The following is a 16,109-nucleotide window of genomic DNA, read 5'->3' as shown; positions in this document are numbered from 1 at the left end:
AGCCCGGCAAAGATGCTTGCTTCATAACATAATAGGTTTTCTACACTTACATTGCATCACATCTTGGAGCAATGTCTGGTTGAGGTAGAATCTAAATAAGGTCCATATACCGCACTTGATTGATACTTCTTTTAATCTATAAATCCCCCTCTCATCTTTCTTTTTTTCCTGTGCAGTTTATTTGTTGAAGAAATTGGGGCTGTCCTGTAGCTTCCCACAGTCTGGGCTTTGCCAGTTGCATCCCTTTGCTATAGTTTACATGTTCTAATGTCCTTGATATTTCCTCTAAATTGGTAGTTGGAGCAACAGGCTTGATCAGATTTAAATTAGCTTTGATCCTCATCCTCTCCTTTTGGCACAAAAACCAACTTCGGAGGTGATGAATGGTCTTCCATCGCGTGGCCCTGTAGCAGCTGTCGTTTCTCTCACGTGTTAACAGCTATTGATGCGGACTCCATTAATTCATTAAAGATGTATAAAATAACGATAGTCTGATTTTTATCATTCCTTGCTCATTTACCAACTGGAATACTTCTGTATAGAGAAACTTTGCCTCATCCAGTATCTGGTTACCCAGTAGTACAATTTTTGCTTGTTTGTCTTGTTTTGGGTTTTTTTGAAAGCATAAAAGATAGATTCTTACCCCCCTTGGTTTACCAGTTTTCAAAGCAATGCATTGGTTTACCAGTATCCTCCAGTGTTTACCCAGTTCGTTTGTTCATTTTTATATATCATTAAGAACTACTAAATTTAGATGTGTTGCTGAGTTTTAACTCATTGCATTTGTTGTCCTTATTGATGCTCCTGTTGTCCCAGACTGGCCGCTATGCTCTACTGACATAACCACAGTAAGAAGGCGGTGACAGATTCTTTACTGTCTTGTGTTTCAAGATACATGAGGCTCATCTTGTGCCAACTGCAAGTCAGCCATTTGCTAAGGAGCTACTGGTGTTAGTATTTGAAATCTGTATTTCAGAATTATGGTCAATACAGTCAAACTGTGTGGGGTTATACTGCTACTGTATTGGTCATTGTTTCCAGGATTTTCAGTGGACAGAACTAGGAAATTGTGTGTTTATATTATATTTAAAGATAAAATATGTCATAAGTTCATACTGATGCTCTTAACTGAGATTTACAACTACAAGATTTTTATTCAGTGTTCTGTTTTAACATCTGGATCTCTTTTTCTCCTGTGATAAAAATCTCAGTTCTTGGGGCGCCTGGGTGGCTCAGTCGGTTAAACGTCTGCCTTCGGCTCAGGTCATGCATGATACCAGGGTCCTGGGATTGAGCCCCTCATCAGCCTCCCGGTTCATCAGGGAGTATCCTTCTCCCTCTCCCTCTGCCCCTCCCTCCACTCGTGCTCACTCTCTCGCTCTCAGATCAATAAATAAAATCTTTTTAAAAAAATCTCAGTTCTCAAGGATGTTACAGGTGATGGAATTAGAATGTCACATTACTATTCATTTGTTTTATTCTACTCTTCACAACTATCTCAACATGATAGCACTTATTACTCCCTCACTAAAAATATGATTACTGAAAACAGTTTAAATTTGTTTCCAGTTTTTTCTTTGTCCATAAACTAGATATACTTCACTTAGAGAAGTGCTAATTAAACTGTTTTACAAATCACTTGGAGTACTCCCTTTCTTATGATTATGCTTTACCAGCTGTATACAAATTTGGGTTCATTTATTTCATTTTATTCATTTAACATTAAATCTCTTCTTTTAGGTAGGAAGAGTGGAATTTCTCCTAAAAAATCAAAATACATGACTCCAATGCAGCAGAAACTAAATGAAGTCTATGAAGCTGTAAAGAACTATACTGATAAGAGGGGTCGCCGCCTCAGTGCCATATTTCTGAGGCTTCCCTCTAGATCCGAGCTGCCTGACTACTATCTGACCATTAAAAAGCCCATGGACATGGAAAAAATTCGAAGTCACATGATGGCCAACAAATACCAAGATATAGACTCCATGGTTGAGGACTTTGTCATGATGTTTAACAATGCCTGTACATACAATGAGCCTGAGTCTTTGATTTACAAAGATGCCCTTGTCCTACACAAGGTCCTGCTTGAAACTCGGAGAGACCTGGAGGGAGATGAGGACTCTCATGTCCCAAATGTGACCCTGCTGATTCAAGAACTTATTCACAATCTTTTTGTGTCAGTCATGAGTCATCAGGATGATGAAGGAAGATGCTACAGTGATTCCTTAGCAGAAATTCCTGCTGTGGATCCCAACTTCCCAAACAAACCTCCTCTTACATTTGACATAATTAGAAAGAATGTTGAAAATAATCGCTACCGGCGGCTCGATTTATTTCAAGAGCATATGTTTGAAGTCTTGGAAAGGGCAAGAAGGATGAATCGGTAGGTTTTCAAAGCTATTTCTTTTTGAGGAGGTGTGATATTTAATGCAAAACAGAAGAAAAATCTGCTTTGATATACTGTTTCAGCTTAGGTACATGGTTACAGTTGGTGCAGTGCTGTTTTGAGTTTTTACTTGCCACAACATCTAGAGAGCAAGCATATGCTGTGGGGGAGAGCAGACACACTAGTGCATCATCTAGATCAGGGCCATTGAGAAGGAATACAGGACAAATTTGAAGATCTGTTGAAAAGCATAAACTCTTACAGTATTTTACAGAACATGTTTTTTTAAAGGATGAAATACTTATGATTAGAAATAGTAGTGTGATTTTTTTAAAATTTTGAGTTCAATCCAAGCATGCTTTGAATAAATTAAAATAGCTCTTAAGTTATTGATCTGAAGTTAGCCAATTTAAATCTGGTCACCATTTCCAGTTCCTAAAAAGTCTTCTTCTTTTTTTTTTAATCTCAGATTTCTCACTTTTAAGTGCCTTTTGCAGATAGTAAATATACTAAAAGAAGCAATCAAATTTAAATTTCCATCAAACTTGAATTCCCTTTTAATTCTGATCTGTGTTATATCTTCGCCACACAAGAATGATATAATTGACTTAAAACAATTTCAGTTTAGCAGTTACAGTGTGTCTTCTGTGTGCTCTTAGAGTCACTTGGGGGAATATAAAAAGTTAAAGATACAGACCCTACCTTCCTGGAGCTTATAGTCTACCATGCTGAAAGGAGACTTTTAAGCAGTGGGTGTAGACTAATTCCAGCTGGGGAATCTGGTGAAGCCTGCATTTGCTCTGGATCTTGAAAGAAAAATTAGTAGTAACATTTGCTGTTCCTATTTAGCACCTGCTCTTTGTAAAGCACCATGCGAAACACTTTATCTAGATAATCTCTCTTATAATAGCCATTCTAGGTGATAATCTTCCCACTTTGCATTTGAAGAAGTACGCAGACAGAAGTTATCTACAGTCACACAACTAGTAAGTGGGGCTGCTCATCTTGTTCCCTTACTGTAGAGCCAGGCACCAAGACACTAGTCACGGAGCCTAGCCATAGATGATCAGGCTTGTACTCTGTGATCTAAGAGCTCCAAGTCCGACAGCTGGGTTAGGACCTGTGCTTAGGGAAAAATAATTCCAGGCATGAGACAACATATAACAACTTGATATGTAGTAAAGATGGTGGAGTAGGAACTCTGTGCTAGAGTTCTGAAAAGACCTGAGGCATCAGGGGAGAATGGGAGAATGGGTGGGATGTAGAATAAGGCAAGTCCTTTGAGTGAAGGCACGGGGTCAGGAAATGAATGTGGTGTGTTCAAGAGATGGTAGAGTTGGGGTCAGATTGGAGAGGCACTTGAGTGACACATTAGGAAATGGCCTTAATGTTCAACTGCAGAGCTAGAAATGAAGAAAAAAATGGGGAGACATCTTGCAGTCAAAATTTGCGTTATTTTCACTTATTCAACAAATGTTCATTGAGTGGCTACCAGTTATAAGCATGTTCTAGATACTTGGGATACACCAGTGGACAAGACATACAAATCTTCTTTCATGGAGCTTAGACTTCATTTTTGTTCTCAGTTTTTCTTAAATAGTTCTTAAGTCTAAAGTCACTCCTCTCCTCCACCTCTGCCCCGCCCCCCTTACATCTTGAGGTTAGTTCTGTGAGTCTTCCAAAAGTGCATTTGTCTCTGAGATCATTAGCAACTTTTTCTATCTTATATAGATGGTGTGTCTATTTTAGGAAATAAGCAGATTGTATCTCTAGGAAATGAGCTCTTTTCATTCTCCCATTGTTGACATGATTTGCTTTTGAGGCCCGGAAGGTAGAGTCTTGGATGCATTTATTTACATGAGGCAGTGATGAGTTTCACTCTTGTGCCCAGAGCCTTGTAAAACTAAGGGAAGCCATTTGAATGAAGGTCTTATTATGACTGCTTACGGTACTTAAGCATAACCCCATGCTGCTGAGGTGGAGATGCATCAATTTAGTGAATGATAAACCATCGTTTTATCTGTTTTGTCAGTAATGAGGATAGATATCTCAAAAATACTAAGTTGATGAATTTAATGAAGTCCATAGGCACTAGATTTCTATTTTGATTTTTAACAGTGTTCATGCCTCTTCACACTCACCCCTATCCACCACTGCCACTCAACATCACCTAGGACCTCACACCCTGAATAGAGGGAGTCTGAAAAGTGAGGCATAGAAAAGTTCATTCAGGGGATGGTGGTTTGTCCATCAGCAGTATTCAGTAACAGCACGGCACTGACTCATGCCAGTTAGCCACTGGCTTTCCTAATGTGCTGGCAGCATTCCTGAATTCAGTTCTCGGACTGCCTTACAGGAAGGGGGACCCTCAGGAAGACAAGGAAGGACAAGGGAAGCACTAAGAGCTTCCTGTACTCTTAATTATGTCGGTCTACTGGATGTCTGCCTTGTAAAGATCACCCGCCAGCTAAGGGGGATTCAGAGTTGTTTTCTTTCTCCATCTTGGGTTTTTGTTCTTATGCGTGCAGGCAACACTGAGCCTCACAGATTAATTAATAAATTCTTCATATTACTTTGTTTAAATAAAACAGGGAAGTCAGATGGTTAATGGCTGTGTACAGAACTTCCATTACTAAACAACATGACCTGGTGGAATTATGAATCTGCCCTTTCGTTGTAACAGGGATTACCAAGAGTGTGTCTTCACTTTTAATTTTATATTTAAAATTGTAAGCTATTATAAAATGAATTTTAATGTCAAGTGAACAGTCTTAAGACCTCTCTGTTCAGAAAACAGGTATCAGAATAATATCATAGGAGTTTCTTCCCTTGACCAGTTTTATTTTTATTGCTTTCCTGTAAGTATTAGCATTTCTGTAACCTGAAAAGATTTTTAAAACCTTTCCAGAAACATTGATTTAGGTTGTTATTGGCAGTGTTTTTAGACTGTTTGCCAGTTCACTTTGGCTGATGGGGAGAAGCATTCTGGAGGTTTCACTAAAATTTGATGCTCTAGTGGTGGTTATCAGCAGGCAGCTGACTAGGCTTGCTATGCCTGCCACGCCCCCCTGACTAGAATGTCCCTAACTGCTGCTAAGACTTTGTGGTTACTTTGTGAATCATTTTTCAGACACTGGTATTCCTAGTTAATGGAATTATGTTTAAGCCATCCTCAGACCACAGTGGATTAGAGATAGTAAGAGAACTTCTTCCAGTCTGAATTCTGAAGCTGATCTTGCCCAGTCCTGTCTTCTCATTCTGTAAATGCGGAAAGAGCCTTTAAAAAGCTTTCAGTGGGGATCACTCGGGCGCCTGGGTGGCTCAGTCGGTTAAGCGGCTGCCTTCGGCCCGGGTCATGATCCCAGGGTCCTGGGATCGAGTCCTGCATCGGGCTCCCTGCTCAGCGGGCAGCCTGCTTCTCCCTCCCCTCTCCTTCTGTTTGTGCTCTCTCTGTCAAATAAATAAAATCTTTAAAAAAAAAAAAAAAAAAAAACTTTCAGTGGGGCGCCTTGTTAAGCAACTGCCTTCGGCTCAGGTCATGATCCTGGAGTCCCGGGATCGAGTCCTGCCATCGGGCTTCCCTGCTCAGCAGGGGGTCTGCTTCTCCCTCTGACCCTCCCCCCTCTCATGTGCTCTCTCTTTCTCTCTCAAATAAATAAAATCTTTTAAAAAAAATAAATAAAAATAAAAAGCTTTCAGTGTGGCAGATAATTTTTTCCCCATCTTTCACTATGTTGCCTCTGCTGGTTCCCCAGCATTATGTAGTCATTTCTGGGAAACTAACATGAACACTGACTTTGAGGCCCGTAACTGTTATAGGATGCTCATGACTTTGTAGTTTAGGGTCAAATATTTGCTGGGGCCTACCAGCCTAGGCAAGCATGATAGAGATTCAAAAAGAAGAAAGTGGACATTGCCTAAATCTTTTGTCAATAGTTTGTATAGTGTGTTGGTCCCTTGGTTAAGAGAAAGTAAAAATCCAAGGATTAGATACAAGTAGGTGTCGTGGTGTGGAGCCTCAGTGTAGTCCTTGATTTTGACAGTCCCCCGCCAAATGCCAAAATCAACGGATGCTTGAGCCTTGTTTCTCCCCAGAAAACTGTATGAGGCCTTTTCTTTTACATGAGCTGTACAAGGAGTGAGCCTTAAGGAAGAGGAAACTGGTGGGCATGAGGCTCACCGAGGTAACAGCACTTCAGATTCTGTTCTAAAACTTTCAAGGAGACACCCTGCTGTACAGAAGTACCATTACATCCATTAATGTGTTATGGAAGCATGGGTAGAGTTAAACATATAACTGAGGTGTGTGAAAGAAGCAACTTGTATGTCAATGGGTGCTCTTGATGCCCTTATAGGACAGATTCCGAAATCTACGAGGACGCGGTAGAACTGCAGCAGTTTTTTATTAAAATTCGTGATGAACTCTGCAAAAATGGAGAGATCCTGCTTTCACCAGCACTCAGCTATACCACAAAACATTTGCATAATGATGTGGAGAAAGAGAAAAAGGAAAAATTGCCAAAAGAACTAGAGGAAGATAAACTAAAACGAGAAGAAGAAAAAAGAGGTTGGTTTCTTTTCATTTTATTAAACATGAAAACATGTTACACTCTGTTCTAGTTCTGGCTCTCCTAGCTAGCTGTGGGGATGAATCCTGTCTGTAAATGTTGCCTCTTTCAGAATGGCCATGTTGTGATAGAGATGCTTTTATCATCATCGGTTTGGTCATCAGACTGTTAAAAATTGGAAGTGCTGTGTGACACAGCTGTTGCCCTAGTATTTCAGGAACGGTCAGTTAGCTCACAAGTGTGGGAGCTCACCAGGTCAAAATACTGTTGGCAGATAAACCTGCGGGGCCTGTCTGGACCCGGGGAGCATTCGCAGCAGTGAATGCATCAGGGTTCTGCCCTGTCATGTTGCCGGATGGCTTTCCTCCTGCAAACTCGGTCCAGAGTAGGTGATATTGAACCACAATACTGGGAGGAAATTTTTATTTTCATTTTATCAATGCAAAAATGTTACTTTGAGTCCCTTGCCAGAACTTAGAAATATTTTGACAGTGGGAACTTTTATTAGAAATTTGGTCATTTTAGGGACACCTGGGTGGCTCAGCTGGTTAAGCGTCTGCCTTCAGCTCGGGTCGTGATCCCAGGGTCCTGGGATCGAGTCCCACATCAGGCTCCCTGCTCAGTGGGGAGCCTGCTTCTCCCTCTCCCTCGGCTTGCTGCTCCCTCTGCTTGTGCTCTCTCTGTCAAATAAATAAAATCTTTTAAAAAAAGAAACTCGATCATTTCTGGACCCGCTGGAGTCACCGTCATGGCCGGCCTGTTAGCGCTGGCACCAGTGGCGCTGCTGGTGGCACCAGCATGGGGCTGGGGCAGCCAGGATCACCGGGACTGGGACACCGCTGCGCCACTGCCCCATGAAGGCGCCGAGCACGTGGTCCACTTTGTGACTTAAGTATGTGACTGGGGCACACTGGCCACACTCTCCAGAGAGGAGGCAGTGCACAGCTAGGCCTTTGTCGATGTCTTCTCGCTTGGCGATGGGCCCCCAGGCATGGGCAGCAGCATGCCCTACTTCTGCCTGAGCCCACTGCAGCAGTTGGTAGGCAACCCTCAGGAGAATCCACATGCTATGCTGACCATGTCTTTGGCATAGACTAACTTCTGCAGGAAGCATGTATTTGATCCCCAAGTCCCCTCTCTGCTCACATAATACTGTCAGGAACTGTTACTAATGTGAATGAAATGGAAATGGACTTTGCCAGGCATTCACTGTTCATCCAGCACCCTGAGTTGAAAACCTGGCCTTCCAGCCATAATTGGTTCTTTGCTACGTTGAGTTTAACCAACATCTGGATCCTGGACCACTTTGGTGGACCAAAAGTAGTGACACCTGAAAATACTATAATGTCACATTTTAGTGAAGTAGAATGCAGCAAATTTAACAGCACCAATGAGCTTACTTAGGATGGTTCATACAGACTTTAAGGGCTTAATGTTTCTCTGTGGAACACTTCCCAGATTAACCAGTTTTCTTTCACATGCTGGTTTGTTTGCTTGCTTGCTTATTTGTTTACAAAGTAGAATTGGACTGTTCCTGGATTTCTTGGAAGATGTGGTTTTTAGACTTTTTTTTTCATAGTTTGAAGCCATTTTCATAGAGGTGTGTCTTTCATTGTAAGTATTTTTGCTTCTAGTTTTCCGGCGGTGCTCCTTTGAAGAGGAGCCAGTGCCAGATTTAGATTGCCCATTGGCATTTGACGGTACTCAGAGATGTGTCCTTAATTCCTGGAAGCCACTGTGCTAGAGAGGGGGCCTCACTCACCCACGGCTGCACCTGCGCGCCTGCATGTGTGTGGCTGAGACAGACCGTGGTGAGAGACAAATAGAACTTCCTCCTCGTGGTCCCTCTGTGTCTGACAGGCCTAGGTGTTGTTGATCCAACATAGGGCAAAACCATTTCTTATAAAGAATTTCTCTTTTCACTTTTCACATCTAGAGTAATAATTACCTAGAACAAAAGAAGCTCATAAAATGTTTCCTGAATTTGATTTCCCCACATAAATGGACATGGTATAATCAGTGTCCTCCACTCAAAGCACACACATACGCACATGTACACATTATTTTATTTTATTTTCTATTTTGCCCCCAAATGGGCTTGCAGTAGAAAAAAGAAGGATGCAGGGAATTTTGTGTAAGTCAGTCATTTCCAGTGTTCTTTTGTAAGTAAAGTTTACCAGACATGGACCAGCTTAAGCCAGGCCGCAAACTCCCTGCTCCCAAGTGCACTCAGTAGCTTTTTAAGCAGTGCTGCTCTCAGCAGTGGCCTAAGGCTTCCTCAACTGCTGTAAATCTTTAAAATAGCTCCCGTGCTGTTACTACCTAAATGAGGTCATCAAGGAGAAGATAACATGACTTAAAAAAAAAAAAACCACATTTCTTCAGAAAAGTGCCCATTAACTAATGAATAAATAAAATGTAGTCTATGCACCCAGTGGAGTGTTATTCACCCATTAAAAGTAATGAAGTTGTGATGCATGCTACAACACGGATAAACCTTGAAAACACGCTAACTGAAATAGCCAGGAAAGGACAAATATTGTATGGTTCCACTTATATGAGGGACCCAGAGTAGCAAATTCAGAGACAGAAAGTAGAATAGAGGTTACTAGGGCCTGGTGGAGAGGAGAGATGAGTTAGTACTTAACAGGTACAGAGCTTCTGTTTGAAATAAAGAAAAAGTTTTGTAAATAGATAGTGGTTATGATTGCACAATATTATGAGTGTAATTAATGCCACTGAATTATCTCCTTAAAAATCATCCAAAAATGGCAAATTTTATGTAGTGTATTACCATTTTTAAAAAATTAATAACATACCAAGAAACTGAATTGTACACTTTAAATAGGGGAATTATATGGTGTGGGAATCATATCTCAATGAAACTTTAAAAACAATGATAGCAGAGGGGGGTGGGAGCAAAAAGAAGACGGTGTTTAATGGCACAAACTTGTAAGGAGTCGTAAATAGCCACGGAGTGCTAAAGCACACTAGAATGAAGGTAGACCACAGTATCTTACATGAGGAAGTGCTGTGATAAATATCACTCCAGTGGGGCGCCTGGGTGGCTCAGATGGTGAAGCCTCTGCCTTCAGCTCAGGTCATGATCCCAGGGGCCTGGGATCGAGTCCCGCATCCGGCTCCCTGCTCAGTGGGGAGCCTGCTTCTCCCTCTCCCTCTGCAACTCCCCCTGCTCATGCTCTCTCTCTCTGTATCTCTCTGTCTCAATAAATAAATAAATCTAAAAAAAACGACTGTGTGTTTAAAAAAAATTTATCACTACAGTGGCAACAAATACAAATGTATCAAAGTAACTGTATAACCTAAGTTGACCCATTGTTTTATGTCAAATTGATTCAGTTTAAAAAAATTTTTAATGATGGCAGAAAGGAAACATTTAGAGAAGGATTAGAAGATGAAGAAGAAATCTCCAAGGCAGGGCGCCTGGGTGGCTCAGTTGGTTAGGCGACTGCCTTCGTGGAGTCCCAGGATCGAGTCCTGCATCGGACTCCCTCCTCAGCAGGGAGTCTGCTTCTCCCTCTGACCCTCCCCCCTCTCATGCTCTATCTCATTCTCTCAAATAAATAAATAAAATCTTTAAAAAAAAAAAAAAACTCCAAGGCAGTAGAACAACAAACAAAGAAGTAGAAAGATAACCAGGAGATCATCCCAAGAGGCCCAGAATCCAAGTGATTGCAGGGTACAGTTCTGCCAAGCTTTCTGCCACTATATAATGAGGATCTCCTTTCCAGTAACACATTCTTCATTTCCACCTGTCCCTTCTGCTGCCAAGTCCTTAATGTCCGTTTCTCTGCCATAGTCTGTTCAAAGCAATGGAGGCTTTTTCTCTTAAAATTCTTAGAAAGTTTGTTGTTTCCAAAGGAAAAAAAAATTCTTCCAGTCTCTGTTCTTGCCCAATTCCAGAGTCACTTCCCTATTTTTTAGGTGTTTGTTGCAGTAACACCCCTCTACCAGGTATCAAAATCTCATCTAAATATATCAGCTTTATGAGCTCAAAAGTCTTAAATCTTATATAAATCATTTAAATAGGTATATATGGGTGGGGCTCTGGGTATGATCCCTCCTGGGACATAATTCCTCTCCATCTGTGGACCTGTAAAACTAAAAAACAAGTTCTTTGCTCCTACAATATAGTGACAACATGAGTGGGATGAGAGAGATTCTCATTCAGAAAGGGAGAAATGGAGAGGAAAGGGTCATTTGAGTTCAAAGCAATCTTGAAATCCAGCTGGGCAGAGTCATTAGGTTCCAAGTCCAAGAAATAGTCCTCTGTGGCTCAGCACTCTGCCCTCCACATCACCCTTTTTCATGAAAGGTAGCACATGTTTGCAGCTGAGTAGTTTTAGCAGCCTGTTTCCTGTCTAGAATTTTGGGGGTTTAGCTAACACTCTGATTTTGTACTTTCTCTGTCTCTTTCCATTCAGTTGACAGTGTTCCTGCTGGTGTATGACCTCAAGAACCTTGTGAATCTCTTGATATCTTATAGGGATTTATTTGGCTAATCAAATACTAGATGACATTTTCCACCAAACTTGGCAAAACTTAAAAAATGATGTGGGGCCCGTAGGTGGCTCAATCGGTAACGTCTGTCTGTGACTCAGGTCATGATCCTGGGATCCTGGGATTGAGCCCCACGTCAAGCTCCCTGCTCAGCAGGAAGCCTGCTTCTCGCTCTCCCTCTGCTCCTCCCCCCTGCTTGATGCTCTCTCTCACTCTCTCTCTAGCTCTATCTCGCTCAAAAAAATCTTTTTTAAAAAAGCATTTAAAATGCTTATTTCTAGGGCGCCTGGGTGGCTCAGATGGTTAAGCATCTGCCTTCGGCTCAGGTCATGATCCCAGGGTCCTGGGATCGAGTCCCGCATTGGGCTCCCAGCTCCTTGGGAGCCTGCTTCTCTCTCTGTCTCTCTGTCTCTCATGAATAAATAAATAAAATCTTTAAAAAAATAAAATAAAATAAAATAAAATGCTTATTTCTAGCTGTTGCATTTATAGAAAGTTATCATAAGGAAATAATTGGAAATGTGGGCAAATCTTTATCCTCAAAAACACAAAACCCTGGGGCACCTGGCCAGCTCAGTTGGTGGAATGTGCAACTCTTGATCTCGGGGTTGTGAGTCCAAGCCCCATGTTTAGTGGAGAGATTACTCAAAAATAAAATCTAAAAAAAATCCTATGGTATTTGCAAAAGATGGCTTGCATAGTAGCCATCAAAATGTATTATTTAGCAAAAATAAGTCTTGTTGAAAAAGCATTAATCTCAGAAACTGTTGAGTGTATATTATTATTATTATTATTTACTTATTTATTTTAAATAATCTCTATCCCCGACCTGGGGCTCGAACTCCCAACCCCAAGATCAAGAGTTGTATGCTCTTCTGACTGAGCCAGCCAGGCACCCCTGTTCAGTGTATCTTCAGTGTAGACATAATATAGTTTACATTATATTGTTTGATACACATATTCCATATTTTTTCATTTCTAAGATTCCATTTGACATACCCATATAATAACTGTTGGGAAAAAAATTTCAGAGGCATTAAGATGGAAGGGAAGTACATATGAGATCATTTCCAGGATTGCATGATTTACAGGTGACCTGTTTTCTCTTTACCTTTCTTTATCATCCAGAACGACTACATTGAGCATATATTATTAAGATGGTTATTTTTACTGTGTAGATCCTTTGTCTGTTTATACATTTACTTAAATTAAGGGCAGTTGGTTGTAACTCAAAAAAAGGCAAGTTTGAGTAGAGGCTCTTGGGAATACAGGTATCATACTGTTTGTCCTGAATCCTGCCCTTGAAGGTCTAGGAAAGAATGAGATGTATTAGTATGTGTTGTTTGAATCCTACATCTGATTCCCACATCCCATTAATGGGAACCTTTTTGTCTTCACCAAAGAAGCTGAAAAGAGCGAAGACTCCTCAGGCGCCGCAGGCCTCTCTGGCTTACACCGCACGTACAGCCAGGACTGCAGCTTTAAGAACAGCATGTACCATGTCGGAGACTACGTCTATGTGGAGCCCGCAGAGGCCAGCCTGCAGCCACACATCGTCTGCATTGAAAGACTGTGGGAAGATTCTGCTGGTAAGTGTGTTTTAAATCAAAGGGCAGATGGTGAGCTGGGACTATTTTACTCCTCCTTGGTCCTCAGGGAAGAAAATTGTAACTGAGACATGTTATGCCTTGCAACAATAGTCGTTCTGCAGTGTTCGGTAAATAGAATTAAGCACCCACTATATGAAAAACATAGGATCTAGTACTCTTGGGCCCATGAGTGGCACAGTTGAGTCAAAGGAAACGCAACTTCCTGAAAGTGAGGCTGAGATTCATTCACTCAACTGCTGTTTCTTTAAAACACACAGTAAGCCAAACTGGAGGATGGCAGAGCCTCACAAGAACTAAAGGCTCGTGTTTTGCCCCTGGCAAAACCAGTCTGGTACAAACCACAAATAAAAAGGAAATTATTATAGTGTGACATGTGCCTTGGCTTAGAATTGGATTTCAAAAAGGCGTCCTAGAACAGTTGCCTTTCACTTAAGACATGGAGAACAAATAGGAGTTAATTAAGCCAGAAGCAGACAGAAATGTGATCCAGACAGTCCAGTTCCCTCAGCTGCTCCTCATGAAGTACCTTTGTATCCCTTCTCCTAAGTGCTAAATGCGTCCTTGATATGCTTTAGATGCTCTGTCCTTAGCATAAGCACACAGTCTTGAGTGTGTCCTGGGCCCAGCAGACTAGGGCAGGTCTCATCACCTTCTTCATCCTGTATTTTATACATTTTTAACATGAGGGGGAAAGTAGCATTTTTTAGGCCTCATTATACTTCATTACTTTAAAGTATCATTTCTTCTAAGGTAACTATTTTAAGAAACTGTGGCCTAAAAAGCACATTGTTAGGTTCAGGCCATGGCAGAGTGGATGGAGAATTTGCTCATTTTGCAAAGAATGTGTGATTTCTGTTAATGGTAATTTCCCCTCTCTCTCCCTTTTTGTTTTTGAGGTGAAAAATGGTTGTATGGCTGTTGGTTTTATCGGCCAAATGAAACATTCCATCTGGCTACACGGAAATTTCTAGAAAAAGAAGTTTTTAAGAGTGACTATTACAATAAAGTTCCCGTTAGTAAAATTCTAGGAAAATGTGTGGTCATGTTTGTCAAGGTAAGAAACTCATTAGGCTCCAAAGTACAAATCATTCCATGAAAATAAAATTTACAAACACAAAAAATTGGTATTTATAAATTAGGCACTCTGTTTTAAACCTTGATTTTTTTTTTTTTTTAAGCTGTGTCTATATGGCATTCGATAAAGATTTGGGAGGAAATTAATCTGATCATGATGATGAAAGACCACCATTTGCTGCCAACACTATATAGCTATATGCAGTTAGCTTAAATTTTTTTATATTGCCAGGCTAATTTTGAGGGTGACGTTTTCTGAAAGATCATTAAAAATTGTCAGTGTGCTTTTTAGGTATAATAAAGTATACTTTTTATGTATCTATGTGATATAGGTACATTGAGCCCTGCCCAAAGCTTTTAGGAACATTATAGCTGTATGAAATGCTAATATATTTTCAAAAGGACAGTTGGTAAGCTAAGTATTTATATTTAATAAGGCCCTTCTGTAGCAGGGAGATGCTTTTACGTTGCTAACCATTTACTGTTTGTTAACTGTCAGAAAGTCTTAACAGGTTAACATTTGTTTGCTTGACGGACGTGTAGCTTTGGTTTTTTTGGTTGACTGGTTTTCAGAAAATTCACCTAATAATCTTATTCTTATGTCTCCCAGGAATACTTTAAATTATGCCCAGAAAACTTTCGAGATGAGGATGTTTTTGTCTGCGAATCACGGTATTCTGCCAAAACCAAATCTTTTAAGAAAATTAAACTGTGGACCATGCCCATCAGCTCAGTGAGGTTTGTCCCTCGGGATGTGCCCTTGCCTGTGGTCCGAGTGGCCTCTGTATTCGCAAATGCAGATAAAGGGGATGATGAGAAGAACACAGACAACTCAGAGGACAGTCGAACAGAAGACAGTTTTAACTTGGAAAAGGTATGTAGCTAAAAGCCACACAGAAAAGAATTTTACATTTCAAAATACCTATTCCAGAAAATAAATGAATAAAGTATCAAATTCAGAATGAAAAAGAGAGGGGTGCCTGCGTGGCTCAGTCGTTGAGCGTCTGCCTTCGGCTCAGGTCATGGTCCCAGGGTCCTGGGATTGAGCCCCGCATCAGGCTCCCTGCTCAGCGGGAAGCCTGCTTCTCCCTCTCCCACTCCCCCTGCTTGTGTTTCCTGCTCTCGCTGTGTCTCTCTCTGTCAAATAAAATCTTTTAAAAAAAAAAAGTGAAAAAGAGCAACAACATAAAACCTTAGCCAAACAGAAAGAAGGGGACTATAGAAGGACAGAAATTAATACTTAGAAAACCAGTAGAACTGAAAAATAGAATTTAAAAATAAATCCAAGTGCTAATTCTTCAACAAGTCCAGCGAGATAAACTACCAACTATCCTAATAAAAAAGGAAGGCAGTTAAGCTCAGACATACAAATGTGGAAGAAATTTAAAGACTTGTACATTTCTGTTAATAAAGTTGAAAGCCTGAGTAAAATGAATAATTTTCTAGGACACTATAAATTACTGAAGAATCAAGAAGAGATGTAACACGTAAGTGGATAACAACAAGAAGGAATTCTTAAAAAATGTTCTGAGAGCTAATCACAGAGTACTCAGGTCAGATAATTCCATGGGTGAATTCTTTTAACCCTTTAAGAGACCTATAATTGTAATACTGTTTAAATTATTTCAAAGCATGGAGAACAAAGAAAACTTCCCAGTTTATTTTACAAAATGAGAATAATCTTAATTCCGAAGCCTGACAAAATTAAAACAGAAAAGCTATAGTTCAGTCTAACTGATGAATATTGATGCAGAAAATACTTAGAGAAAATGTATTTTTTAAGTGAAATCAAATTAGTTACTTGAGAACAATATGACCGGGGCACCTGGGTGGCTCAGTCGTTAAGGGTCTGCTTTTGGCTCAGGTCATGATCCCAGGGTCCTGGGATTGAGCCCCGCATCAGGCTCCCTGCTCAGCAGGAAGCCTGCTTCTCCCTCTCCCACTCCCCCT

The 16,109-nt window shown here is 40.7% G+C and overlaps 1 protein-coding gene and 1 pseudogene across 18 annotated transcripts in view; both read left to right on the top strand.

Moving 5' to 3' along the window:
- PBRM1 (polybromo 1) overlaps positions 1 to 16,109 on the top strand; it is a 113,217-nt gene that overhangs the window by 62,625 nt on the left and 34,483 nt on the right. For 17 of the 18 annotated variants that reach the window (XM_073901328.1, XM_073901342.1, XM_073901325.1 and 14 more), the window contains 5 exons: positions 1,741 to 2,383; positions 6,742 to 6,953; positions 12,879 to 13,064; positions 13,982 to 14,139; positions 14,770 to 15,033. In XM_073901328.1, the coding sequence (XP_073757429.1) occupies positions 1,741 to 2,383; positions 6,742 to 6,953; positions 12,879 to 13,064; positions 13,982 to 14,139; positions 14,770 to 15,033 (1,463 nt within the window). The remainder of the gene's footprint in view (positions 1 to 1,740; positions 2,384 to 6,741; positions 6,954 to 12,878; positions 13,065 to 13,981; positions 14,140 to 14,769; positions 15,034 to 16,109) is intronic. The other variant, XM_073901337.1, reaches the window with a different exon arrangement.
- Positions 7,703 to 8,358, top strand: LOC112833732 (protein CREG1 pseudogene; annotated as a pseudogene).

The sequence above is a fragment of the Callorhinus ursinus genome, unplaced genomic scaffold, assembly GCF_003265705.2.
Source record: "Callorhinus ursinus isolate GAN/ISIS: 27379988/994484 unplaced genomic scaffold, GSC_fseal_2.0 scaffold15, whole genome shotgun sequence".
NCBI lineage: Eukaryota > Metazoa > Chordata > Mammalia > Carnivora > Otariidae > Callorhinus > Callorhinus ursinus.
Note: the sequence above shows the minus strand (reverse complement) of the source record. Positions and strands in the feature narration are given on the sequence as shown.